The 14,316-nt window shown below is 36.8% G+C and overlaps 1 protein-coding gene across 9 annotated transcripts in view; it reads left to right on the top strand.

The window, feature by feature from the left end:
- CDC14B (cell division cycle 14B) overlaps positions 1 to 14,316 on the top strand; it is a 61,951-nt gene that overhangs the window by 40,402 nt on the left and 7,233 nt on the right. For 6 of the 9 annotated variants that reach the window (XM_007429485.4, XM_007429487.4, XM_007429489.4 and 3 more), the window contains one exon: positions 7,669 to 7,785. The exons of 1 other annotated variant lie outside the window; for it this stretch is intronic. In XM_007429485.4, the coding sequence (XP_007429547.3) occupies positions 7,669 to 7,785 (117 nt within the window). Of the gene's footprint in view, positions 1 to 1,993; positions 2,119 to 7,668; positions 7,786 to 14,316 lie in introns of those variants that run through there. 2 more of the 9 variants (XM_088130017.1, XM_007429488.4) reach the window with 2 other exon arrangements.

The raw sequence follows: 14,316 nt of genomic DNA on the forward strand, positions 1-14,316 counted from the left end.
TTATCTAGTATTAGAATATTTCTAGATTCTGTTAGCTATCAAATACACAATCACTCATTCTTGGCTAACATTCAATCTGAGCCTGTGTTTCTCCACCCGTATCTTTCCAGCCTTTTCTGTTCTGTACACATTTCCAACTCGCTTACATGCTCATACATTGTTGTCATAGACACATTTATACCCTTCCCTTCCTCTGCAGTGTCCTGCTGCAGATAATCTGAGACCTTAAATTTCCTGCCATTAATTTCTCAGCTATTCAGTGGGACACAGAGCCACAGTTGTTACCAACAAGAGCCACGTGTGGCCTCTAGACTGTAGGTTGCTGACCACCTTCTAAATGTTTTCTATCTTTCTACCTATCTTAACATTGTTTCTTCTTGGCTTTAATTTGGATGGTAATGAAATACGGTTATCAGAACAGTATAATTATTTGGATTACATTAGGCATATTAGGCATTGGACATTATGCCTCCTAGTGATCCTTAAGAATATTTCACATTTCTCTATATTTCTCTTAGAATCTTGCGTTTACCAGCTTATGTTTTATTGTAGTGTTTAGCTCTGAACAAGATCATATTCAGCTTGAGAAAATTGCCCATCATTTAATCTGAATTATAATTACTGAACGATAGCACACTCTATTTTTATTTTAAAAATCACAAAATATGTGACATTTGTACTGTATATATTGTCATAGATGTATCATCCATAAGGTGCTTGAAACACTTGTGTCATCAAGGTTCCTGGGGATGAATAATTCTCAATTTTTCATTCTTGACTATAGCAATAATAAACTATTCACTCCAACTCAGTGAGATGAATTATTGGATGGTGACACATGTAACCAAGAAGATGAGTCATTTAGTCATTAAACTATTCTTTGCAATTTTCATTACAGTGATAGTCATACAGTAGATGTTGTTCATCTGAAAATTAACAGAATGTGGGAGATGAAATACTGTAGTTTATTGTTGGAAGAAAACTATTACCATCTCCAATTTCCCTTCCAAATGTAATTTTTGTTACTTTGTTGAGGGAGGTCTTTTTTTAATAGTAATTTTATGAAACATTACAATTAAAATGATAAAAACTAATACAAACTAAGAAAAAAGAAAAATAAAAAATAGTACCAAAAATAAGAAAATTAGAACAGAAAGAAAAAACAAGAATATAGTAAAGAAAAAAAGAAATGACTTCCCCCTTCATCACAACAACTATGAACAATTTTAGTAACTTATCACCTTCTCTTGAAATGCAACAAGCGAACTCTTTTCCCCATATCTCTTATCTAAAAGAAATCCTTAAAACCTCATCATTTGACTTCCAGCGGGGACAGTGGTGGCATAGTCATCTCTCCATGAGAGGGGGGATAGCACCACAGCTAGATCAATGGCTCACAGTAAGTGCTGGCTGCCCAACTTGCTCCAGATCAAGGAGGAAGGGAGAAATCAACCCAAATGGTCCCAGGGACAGCCATTCCTCATAAACCATTCGCAGAAATGGAAGCTTCTGTGAACAGCTTGTGAGCGAGCGGCTGGGAGGCAGGGGATCCATCTTTGTTCACAGTTGTGGTGCAGCCTAAATACAGACACTAGAGCTGGCCAAACCCCATTTCCAACCCACTTTGGAATATAACTATTTTTTAACAAAAGAGAGACCTTCCTTTGTAACAGATAAGTAATTCTCTTGGTGTTTTTTCTTTATTTCTGGGACTAAAAGTTCAATAGAATTAGAGTATTGTGATATGAACAACTCACAAAAAGCTGGAAGATAAAAAAAAGATATAAAAGTTGCTTATGCTGGAAGGGGAAGATTTATTTGTTATAAGTTTAATTATATGAAATTCCATCGGTATTAATTGGATTTGATTTTTCTATGGGAAAACTTTGTTTTTCTGTGATATGCCTGTTAATTGGCTGGATTTTCAAGACAAAAGAAGATAGTAATTTGAGCTTTTTGTGTATTCCCTGTTGGCACGTGCCCGCAATTACAGCTTGAAAGGCACCAGAGGGCGTGAAGTGTCTGCTTACTTTCACTTATACAATATCTACAGTTGCTTGCTTTGGGGGGAAGAAAAAAAATTGGCTAGAAGAGGCCCTTTGGAGCAGCCATTAGAAGGTAAAACATCTTTAAGCTTACTCCAATCAGTGTTTGATGAATTAGGAGCTAAATTCAAGTCCCTTAAAAAAAAGATAGAAGAAAGATTGGATAAGATGATTAATTTTGAAATGGAGGTAGAGATTGACTTGAATGTGGATTTGGAGTTTAAAAAAATGCTGGATTACAAAAGTGATATGAACAAGATGTGGATCCGAAAATGGATTAAAAATGCCAGAGGATAAGAGTGATATGCAAAAGAATGCTAGAATGGATTTACAGATGAAACCAACTGATGTCACCCTGATTAAAAGGGACATACAAATAATGGAAAAGAAGATTGACTTGGAAAGACTTTTTATCTTGGATTTGCAAAAGGAATGTTGAATTGGTGAGGCTGTTCCTGGGAAGAGACAAAGAAATTTCTGGGCTGTTTCTGCGAGAAGATGAGAGAATGATGGGGAATCAACTTGTGGGACCCTATTTGAAAGGATTAAAGATTAAGCTTTTTAAAACTGAACAGAAGGTTTACAATCTGAATTTATTTGATTATGGTTAATATATATGTTGAGGTTTTTGGTAGTTATTAACGGGAACCTTTGTCTGACCAGGATTGAATGACGAGGTTTTAAGGATTTGTGTATAAAGGGGGAGAGATTTCATTTGCCTATTTTTAGAGAAAATGCTAAATTGGATTATAAAATGGATTTATTTTTGACTAAGGTTAAAATATATTTGCTATTTACGGAATTTTTGTTCTTATATATGATAACTACAGTAAGGTTTTTTTTATATGTAGAAAGGTGGAAAAATAAGACATTACCTACAATGGAAGAAGGGATGGTGAAGCTGATGGAGTTGGCTGAGATGGTGAAATTGATGGCTTTGATTTGAGAAAAGATATTGTGTAATTTTAATGTTAATTGGAAACCTTTTTTTGGACTTTCTGTGGGAAACAGGAAAAAATGAAATTATGTTGTTTGGATTTGATTATTAGAAATAATATGGGTTTATAGTAATAATGAAAGTTATGTTGTAAACTTAGGGCAAGAGATTGATGTATACTGTCAGTTGTATCTGTTGTGAAGAAGATCGGAAGTCAATTCTTTTTTTTTTATCTTTGTTTTTTTGCACTTTTGACCTTGGACATTCTTTTTTCTAATTTTCCTTTCTTTTTCTTATTTTCTTCCTTAAAGGAAGTTTAGTTTTAGTTAGTTTTTACTGTTTCTATTTTAAAATTTAATAAAGTTATTTTAAAAAAAAGTCATCATTCAGTCCTAGTCAGCAAAAGTCCATTTAGGGTTTCCAGAGATAACATATCTATTTTAACCTTGATCAAATAAATCCTCTTCCTTCCTTTTATTTTTAACAATCATGATCTTTAATCCCTTCAAATAATGTCCTAGAACTTGATTTCTTTTCATTTTTTATTTGTCCCTTCTCACAAAATTCTTCAAAGCTTTACCAAGCCTCTTTTGTAAATCCAATATAGGAAAGTTGTCCAGGTCACTCTTTTGGTTTGTTATTTGTATATCCCTTTTAATTGTGGAGTCCTTGGGGTTCTCTGAGCTTGGTTGTTTTCTTGCAAAAGTTTCTCTATAATATATAGTATATGTAATTATCTCTATAATATCTCTATAATGGAAATAAACAACATCTACACACTATTCAAAATTGACAATAGAAAGAAAAACAAAAGACCAGAACATCTCCTCATCAGCAGTCATCACCCAGATAAGCAGAGATTAACACCAAAATTATCACCAGACATACAATCAAGCAGTAAACAATACCCTAATCAAGGAACTACCAAGGGGAAAAAAATAAAACCCCCACCCCCACCAACACTGGCAAGGCATGCCACAGTATATAAACAGAGAGCAAACCCCATTCCTTTCTAGCACTGAAGGTGTTACCTAGCCAGGTAACGAAATGTTTGCAAGAAAACAACCAAGCTCAGAAAACCCCAAGTACTCCACAGTTCAACCCTGAACTACACATATTCTCTTCTATTGGTATCCCTTTTAATTATTAAGACATCGGCCAGTTTCATTTGTATATCCAGTGTAGCAACTTTTTCTATATCATTCTTGTAGCCTATCATTTTTAAATCCACTTTCAGATTAGTCTCAGTCTTATCAAGTAAAACATGTTCCTCTTCCATAACATCTTTTAAAAACTATCTGTCTATAACAGCAGACACTTTTAAAATTAACTTCTGGGTCCATTGTTCACAAATATCCCTCAATATGTCCAATGTTAAAGTATTTTGCTCCATTCTGTATTAGTAAGTCAAATTTAAGTATTCTTCTCCTTTAATTGTAATCTTTATCCCTTCTGGTTCCTTCTACTGTCCAACCTTCAAAGTCACGTCCTATCATGTTTTTAGTGTAAGAACAAGACAACCCGTGACCCATTAGGTCATGGTTTCAGAGATATTTCCTTACGTAAACAGAGAAACAGAACGACCAAGGGCAAAAAAGCAGTGGGAGTATGAGTGACTTACAACTTGCTGCCACCTGCCCTGTTGATTTTGCTTGTGGAAAGCTGGCAGGGAGCATCAGAAATCTTCTCCCCCTCCCTCCCTTCCTTCCCACATATAATATTTTATTTTATTTTATTTTATTTTCATATATATATAAAGGCGCCAACCGTCGTTTGGGCTAAGATGGCATTCCCTCATCATCCAGAGCTCTCAAACTGCTGGCGACTGCTCTCTTACAGTTTCCTCGCAAGGAGCAACTGTCTGGAGCACTTGTGGGCAATATATATATATATCAAATTTGTCACCGCCCATCTTGTTGAATGACTCTGGGCGGTTTACAAAATCATTATAGGCTTGCACCATTTGCCCTCCCCTCACAACCCTCAGGAGAGCCCTGGTGAAGCCGCCTCCTCCTCGGCTGACCAGGGGAACTGCTATCACTTTGCTGGGAGGAGCTGGAACAAAGGGAGCTGTGGACTGCAAGGAAAATTGTACCCCTGCTACTCATTCTGGTGTGTCCCCAAAGCCCCCTCCCTCAAGGGAGGAAGAGGGCTCACCCATCGACTGCTGGCGCCCCCTTATCTCACTAGCAGGCATCCAAGTCGCTCCCTCATCCTTCCCTCAACACCCACCATTGTTAAGAAATTTCAGATGTTTGCATTGTTTCCAAAGCAGCCAATTGCTGCTTGCCTGTCAGGCCTTGCTGCCAGCTGATTTGGCACAGGGGACAGAGGGAGGTGGGAAAGAGGTCTGGGATATGCCTATGATGATCATATGACCTGGGCTCACCGCAGCGGCACAGCAGTGCTGAAGTGGCCATAAATTTCAATTCCATGGGAGTCATGGGTCCTGGATTTTGGATGTATTCTGTAAATTAGCCCATTTGAGGTACCTTGGTTCAAAAATTGTTGCCCTATGACGCACTGTTTCACCTGGTTGAAGGTTACAGACATGAGAGTTTTAGTAGTATATAGATTCAGAACAACAGTATTTTCCCACGGGAAGGATTTTTATTTCAAAATCTTAATTCAAATTCATCTTGACCTTAGTCCATTTGTAACTTTCTGAAATCAACGTTCTAATCACCCTTTTGCTGTTTATTCCCCCCCCCAAAATTTTTTTTAAAGTCCTTAAGCCTATATTTAAATTTCCTTTCATGAAGATTCAAAGGAGACTCACCCAATGTTGTAAAAAAACTTGTCATTCCAAAGGTTCCTAATAGCTGAGAAGCAATTAATAAGCAATTTCCAAAAGTGATTAGAAAAGTATGTGAACCCTGGGTCCATAAAGGCGCCAACCATCATTTGGGCTAAGATGGCATTCCCTCATCATCCAGAGCTCTCAAACTGCTGGCGACTGCTCTCTTACAGTTTCCTCGCAAGGAGCAACTGTCTGGAGCACTTGTGGGCAATCCCAAGTCCTCTCCTCGTCCAGAAGAGCCAGTTCACTCACCAGCTCTTCATTCTGCCACAGTCGTCAGCTCTGCTCTCAGTGGAGCTGTCTTCAGTTTGCCATTTCTTCCCAAGACGTCCTGTAGAGAGAGATCTACTACCCAAAGTATTCTGTACTGAAATTTGTAAATAGTAAATTTAGATATAGATTTTCTCTACATTTGAAATGGTTATCAGGACCTAGAAATTAAACACACACCAATAGAAATAAGTGTGAAGCTTTTCTTTTTTAATCAAAAACTGCCTGTCCTCCATTCATCTGGATTTTTTTTTTCTGAAGAGACTTTTGCTTTCTACCTATTTAATTGTTCACATAAATAGACTGAAACACCCTACCATAGCAAAATATTCTGAAGTGTCTTGAATAAAAGTGTATAGTATAATGAGCATATATAGTCAAGGAGTGAAGGAAACTAATCTGGTAAGATATGCTGATGAGAGGGATTTTTTTACCATTCCTTTCTTGTGGCTGGAAAAAAAAATGAAGAAAGTTCTTCCTGCTTCTCAAGTTGAGGGTAACACAAAATAAAACAATGGGATAGCAAGGCAGCAGTGATCTTCTAAAAGAGTTGTTTCACTGGATAATAAGTTAGACCAGCCTTCCTCAGACTTGATGCCCTCTGGGTGTGTGATCTTCAGATTCTGGAATTCTCAGCAGTGGGCATAATGGCTGGAGAATTCCAGGAGTTTGAGTCAACACACATGGAAGGTTTCAATATTGGATAGGCTGGGCTAGATTCAGAATGGACATTCTGCAAATGGGGAAAAAATCGTTTATTCACATTAGCAGAAAGAATAAATTTTGGAGGCAAATTTTCAGGTGCATAGTAGGTGCAAGTAGGAGGGGAAGTCATCAGAAACTGCTACTCTTCCATCTGCCTATAGTATTATTGAATTTGTGATTTTACTCCCATTACCTGTGAAAACTAGGGAACTGATTTTGAGTTTACCTTTTGAATTCATAGTACCTTTGTGTGGACATTCACAGTGAATTTGTTGTATGTAAACTGGTGATGTATGGCGGATGGAAACTTTTACAAGTACTTAATTTTTCTACATAATTTCTTCTTATTCCAGATTTCAGATGATGCAAACATTCCTTTGTTAATTACCTTACTTTCCACTGACATTTGGGAGGGAGGAGGGAATTTTTTGGAAAAAGTTTAGTGTAAACTCTACTCTAATAGCTTACAACTTTCAAGAGTGTAGCACATCAATTCATTTTGCCTTTCTGTGAAATATGTAAATATGTAATCAGTGTGTTGATGCATTTCTCTGCAGGCACACAACTAAGGATCTCAGTGGGGGTTTTTTCCACTCACCAGTCCATTTTGATAGATGAGTATATGGGTGTGCATATAGTGATTCTTGATCTTCTATAACCCTTTCTGGTACATTAAAAAAAAACAAAACTTATTTCTCTCTCCCAGAAGCCCTAAACCAAACAAGTTGGAAATACTAATGCTTTCACTGAAGACTTAAAAGACTTAAAAAGAAACCATGAAGATCAAATAAATCTGTTCACAAGACCCTAATTTTTAGATGTTTGTGGAAATCCATATAGCATATCAATCTTATTGTGCATTATATGTTTTTAACTTGTTTGATGTAATACCTTTTTCCCACTCTTTCCAGAGTAATTCTGCAATCCAGTGTTCAGAAAAGTAAACAGTCTGAACCTAGCATTTCTGACAGTGCAGGTCTTACTAAAAGAACTACCAGGTCTACTGCAAGAAAAAGCAGTTTTAAAAGGTGAGCATTACTGTCCTGAATTCCAAACACTGTCAATTAATGAAGGTTGAATTTTTACACTTCATGATTCATTTAAAATCCTTTTTTGGCTGTGGTGCTAAACCATAATTTAGACTAGTAAAAAGGAACCACAACCGTACGCATTTCATGGTAGGCACAGAAAAGAATTAATGTGCAGGCATAAGATTGCTGATGTGAATGCAAAGTTAAATCATGATTACATGTTATATCTGAATCAGTTCAGCATATTCTTTGCATATGACTGGAACACTAAGTGAATATCTGAACAATCTGAAGAATTTCTGTATCCTGTCAAAAGATGTCAAAGTTTTATAGATTATCATTCTTCCTTACAAAAGCAAGTCTAATAAAAAGGAGTTAGAAAATATTCTTCCAAGGAACAGTTTAGAGAATGAAATAAATCCTTTTTCAGATTTGATTAGATAGAGCAGGAGAAGTATCTATATTTTTAGTTGAATATTTTGAATGACTGTAATAATACAATTTCGTACAAAGAGCTACTTCCAGTGCTTTGTTAGTAAACTATTCATGGAAAAGGAGTTCAGTCTCTCGCCATGCTCAGTTTTTGAGAATAGAGGTAGATGAAAAAATCCCTACTGATGGTAGATGCCTTTCTGTCAGGAGGCACCACTTTTGGACTCAACTCAGATACTGCAGATGGCTAGTATCTTATTAGAAAAAGCATTATGTTCTGTGTCAAGTTGAAAACAGTGTTTCTTTCAAAGCTGTAACACAGGCATCTAAAATACTTTAGACTGTGTATGTTATTTTTTTTTCTGTTTTAATTCTTGTTTTCACTCTATGAAAATTTATGCAAATCTAAGTTGACAATTCAGTTTGTCAGTAATTAATAAACTAAGGGCATAGTCCAATATTGCGCAGATTAGTCTCTGCAGTGGCATTTCTCTTCTTCCCTAAATACAGTACTATACAGGTAATCCTCGACCTACAACCATTCAGTGACCGTTCAAAGTTATGATGGCACTGAACAAATGGTGGTTATGACCGGTCCTCAGAATTCCAGCCATCCCAGCACCTGTGTGGTCACATGGTCACAATCTGGGCTTGGCAGCTGGTTTGCACTTACGACCGGTTGTAGCTTCCCGATCCACGCTGCACACCCTTGTCAACCCACACCGCGCCTCTCATATACCCCCTTGCAACCTCCCTTGTGCACTCTCCCTCACATCCCTCACATCCTCACACACCCTCCTTGGCACACCTCCATGTACCCCCTCATTCCCTTCCCCACCTGGCAGCAGCCATTTACCTGCCTGCCAGCCTGGGATTTGCAACTTCCTGCCAGCTTCCCCACTGACTTTGCTTGTGGGAAGCCGGCAGGAAGTTGCCTTGCCTAACCACTGTGGGATTTGGTTAACGATGGCAACTGGGACTGCAGGGACTGCCATCGCTAGGCAACTGGGACTGCAGGGATTGCTGTTGCTAAGCAGTGCAGTTGCACATTACAACCATATCGCTTAGCAATGGAAATTCCGGTCCCAACTGCCATCATAAGTCAAGAACTACCTGTACAGAGCATCTCTTCGCCCACTGTGAAAGTGATTCTAGTGTAGAAGTATCTTTGCCTTCCTGGTGGTTCTGCTGACCATAAGACTTTAATTCAGCCTCTTTATTTCTTCAGCCACCTAAAAGTTCATGCATGACAAAGAACCAGAAAGAGTTCCTGGACTGGCTGCTAATTAATTTAAAGGACAGATAGAGATAACAGATGATCTGAAGGATGGATAGTGATAACAGATAATATTCAAGGTTAGAAAATACATCAGACCTCACACATACATATTTAATATGTATGTAAATGCAATTATTGATCAGGCATTTTTAAAGGTATCATTGCAGAAGAGATTTTTAGTAGTCAGCATTTATATCCTGCTGCCCACGATGTAATTCCAAAGCTAGGTTGACCTTTCTGAAACAAAGGTTTAATTTCTCTGTATGAAATATTAGTAAGAAAGCCTTTCCCTGCTATTATTTCCCTTGGGTGGTACTTCCCATGGTGCTAAGACAGCAAATTTTCTCAGTCACCAAACAAAGACAGGTTTAGTAAATATATCTGTGTTCATGAAATTTGTTAGTATTTCACAAAATCTTGCCTAACTGGGCATTTCAAATTCATAATTGATTATCATAGATCATTTGCTACTTAATCAGGAAGCTTGTCAAGGATTCATTGTTCATTCTGACATTTCTAATAATGTTTCTCAATGCTTTTCCTGTTACCCTTGATGCATCAATATGTGTAATTCTTTGCACTTTAATATTATTTGTTCCATTTCCATCATGACTTAATAAATCTCAATTACGCAGAACCTTCAATTCTCATACTATTCAGTGAAAATTACAGAATTATAAAATCACAAGGCTGGAAGAGGGTATTTAGGCCATCAAGTCCAACCTCCTGCTCAGTGCAGGAATCCAAATTAAAGTATCCCAGGCAGATTATTATGTAGCTACAGATCTAATGAAAGGAAGCCCATCATCTCTTGATAATTTGTTCTGCTCCTGAACTGCTTTTGCTGTTAGGAATTTTTATCTCCTATAACTTAAATCCAGTGTTCCATCTTTTGTGCTATGGAACAAGAAAAAAACAGCTTTGATCTTCTTGTGATAACCTTCAGGTATTTGAAAAGTGCTGTAGTATTGCCCTCAGTTGTCCTTTCTCAAGGTTGTACATACCCAGCTCCTTCAGTCATTCTTCAGAGGGCTTCATTTCTAGTCTGATGATCTTCATTGTCTTAAGTGTGGTGCCCAGAACTGGACACAGTACTTTAACCATAACAGAATAGAACAGGATAGAATAATTATGGAGCCACTGCTAGCTCATAATCATTTTGTTGCACTTGGCTCTATTAAATTTTACTCTGTTCTCGTTAACAATTTTCTCTAACCAGTTCTTTCCTCCAAAAAATATTCTCAGATTTTATCTCTGTCTTCTAGGGTATTAGCCATCCCACTCAATTTTGTATCATCTGCAAATTTGATAAGCATTCTATCCACCTCTTCATCCAAATAATTAGTGAAAATAGTGATGTTTATGGTACCCCACTTATCTAATGCAGAACCAGTAATAAACTTTCCCCGAGTACAATTTTTGAGCCAGTTGAGTATCCAGTTAATTCTTGTGTTATGCACAGCATGGCATGGGGTACTTTATCAAATGCTTTGCGGTACAGGTAGTACAGGTATATAATATCTACAGCATTCCCACAATCTAGTAAAGATTAAAAAAAATAGATAAGATCCTGACTTCTGGTAATTTTTAAAATGGTTACAGATCTATTTTTTAATTAAGTACCTTCTCAAATGTCAATAACACTGGTTTGTGGTTGGTTGTTTATGAAGATAGGGACATTTGCCCATTTCCAATCATCTGGCATTTTATTTGTCCACAATTTATCAGAGATAATACATAGGGGTCCAGCCAGACTATCAGCTAGTTCTTCCAGGGCCCCAGGATGCAATTCATCTGGTCCTGGAGATTGAGACATTCACAGTTTCCTGGTAGAATGAAAAGTTATTTTGCTGTTGTTGAAGACTGAAGCAAAATAAGAGTAAAAAAACTCTGTCTTTTATTATTGTTACTATACATGCTAATATTTTGCCTTCCTTGTTGAACAAACATACTTTTCCTTTTATTTTTAACCTACCAAAAGAAAAACACCTTTTGTTGTTCCTAGCATTCATTGCTAACTTCAGTTCATCCTGAGCTTTTGGTTGCTGACAGCATCTTTTCAGATCTAGGCTACCTGTGTGTGATATATTTTTGTGGCTTGGCCTTCTTTATGTTTTACAGTATATGTGTTCTTTTTTATTTTCAATCTACACTAAATTTGCCATGCTGGCTCCTTTTGTTAACCTCCATTCTTTCCCCTTGGACTGCTTCAGATACATCGTGAGTTGCATTGTATACATATTTTCTTCTTTTTGAGTGTTTCCAGTAGGTTTATATCCTAATATGTTCCGAATGTGTTAGTTTTCAGTATAATGGAAAATTGGCTAACTAATCAAGTATGTTGACTAAACATCCCACTGCAGCATCTCATCTTCAGCTATAATTGTATTTTTTGGATTTAATGTACCAGGGTTAAAAGAATTTTAGGTTACCATTTCTGTGGAAGAAATTGATCCTCTGCATTTGGTAACTTCTTAAAAGATGTAAAACACCTTGCCTTCATCAGTCTAATATGCTAGTGTCATAGTACTGACTTTTTTTAAACAGAAGTTAGAAAGATGTATTTAATTATTTATTTAACAAATTTATATGGCTGCCAGTGTGACGCTGGGCAGTGTACAAGCACAGCATTCACAGCTAAATAACTGCACATTTTAGGGAAAGTCTGATTGAAATGTATGCCTACAGTTTTATAAGCTTTCCTCACACATAATTACAACTACATTAATCAAAAAGTCCTATCAGGGTCAACTTCAGTCAGTGCAAGGAATCACAGACATTTTTAGTAGAAGATTCCCCACTCCTTCTGCTGAAAGACTGTTGCTACTTTTCAGTCTTAAAGGAATGTTACACATATTTTCCAGAAGCTTTTTTACAGAAGAGGAGGGGGTTGTTTGTTTTAAGTATTTATGATTTTTTGGATTTATATTGTTCATAAACCACTAGGATTCTTATGAAGTTGGCAGTGTAAAAATATTGTAAATAAGTGGATTCTGTGCATTTGGAAATCTGACTAGCCATGCATCAGCTACAGTCTATAGCAATCTTTTGTATAGAGTTGAACAAAATGCAACTGGCTGCTTAACAGCAAAGGATGACGGAGCAGGCTGTTCATTATTGTTACAGTTTTTCTTTCTTACATCCTTTAATTGTATATCAGTAGATGTCGTATGGCATAAATTCATATGCCTACATTCTGGGCAATTGCTCATCTTTTATACTTCTATCTACAAAGTCTGTTGTATGAATGCTGGTCAAAGTCTGAGAAAATGCTAGCTAGTTTATATTGAACAGCACACCTTTGCAGCTGCATTGAAAGAACATTCCAATACTACATTTTGCTGTATGACTTAACCTACTCTAGAACATAATGAATCACCCAATAGATGATTTGGAGAGTAGAGCGAATTTTGGATTTAAACGTATGACTCTGATGGATTTCCAAATTATGTTTGCTTTTGCTTCCCAGGTCCTGAAAATCCTTAAAAATCATATATAAGAAGGTAGCAAAAGTTAATTGTTAGATTTTTCTATATACACTTTTATGTGTAGGTCTGCCATATAAGGCAAATCAGAAATGACATTTTATGCTACAGTCTTCTGTGATATTGCATTTCAGCTAGGGCCTGGAAAAGAGATGGGACCTCTGGCCACTTCATCTACAGGATCTTGAATGAGGACCCTCATAGAAAAAGTTCAGAGCAGGAATTAGTGTGAACAAACTTGTTTGGAGAGGAAAAGCACTCCTAGTGGATAACTGATTGAAAATAGGCAGCTCTGGCTTCATAATGCTTCATTTGGGAGTGCCAAGGTCTTCTCCTCAGCATTACCAGATGCTTCCTAGGCAAAGCTCTCTGCAGAGGAAGATGGGGATCATCCCAGACCTTCCCATGCAGGGTGCTTTTCTTCTGTGTGATCATCTCAGCTGACTCCATTATGGAGAAAACTTCATTTTTCACCTAGATGCTGAGAACAGTTCTCTCCAGCCTTAATAGAGGAAGATGTAGTGGAGAGTAGCAATTGACTTGATTGTGTGCTTTACCTTTGGTTTGGCAGATTAGGAATGTATTGCAAACTTACACATTGCCACATTTTTTCTAGCAATAGTTTACCTGGATGCTCAATTCAAGTAAACAGTAATGAATCTGTCAACCATGATTTAAAATGGGCTTACAGAACACTGTTTTATATATAAAGAAACTGAGAATTAGAAAAAGCAAGTAACTTTGTGTTTGGAAAACTGTTGAAAATTAATTATTCTTTTGAAGCTTCTGTTATTTCATGTAGACCTTACTAGTATTCTTTTTTTTCCCCTCTCTCTCATTCTCTCTCTGGAATTTAAAACTAAAGAATACCATTTCTTTCTGTCTAGAAAGGAGAAAAAATAGCGCTCCTCATTTTAAAGCTTGAAGCATTTCTCAGCCATGAACTTCCTGAATGTATTATATATTGTGAATTTGTGTACTTATATCATATTGGTCCAAAAAGTTATCATTACTAAGACATCCATACATTCTGAAGTTATTCAGATAGATTCCCATAAAGCAGATAAATGCAGATAAAAATAGGATAAAGCATGGAAACATAAACAGCCACTGAATGGGTAGTCACACAGACATTCCATGTATTAGCTTTAGTGCTGTGTCATGCAACTCTAGCACTAAAGTCTCTAGAAAAACATGGTGTGTTTCTTTCAAAGGGGGTAGTTGTCTTCTCTCCTACCCAAACTAATTTATGAGTTTATTCATGGATAATCATGAATGTTTACTGATGCTTAGAAAAAAGCTCAGTCCTGTTGAAAGGGAAATGCTGTTTTT

This window comes from Python bivittatus, unplaced genomic scaffold (genome assembly GCF_059951505.1).
Source record: "Python bivittatus isolate LINGU-HERP-01145 unplaced genomic scaffold, Pbiv_v1 ctg000850_np1212, whole genome shotgun sequence".
Classification (NCBI taxonomy): Eukaryota; Metazoa; Chordata; class Lepidosauria; order Squamata; family Pythonidae; genus Python; species Python bivittatus.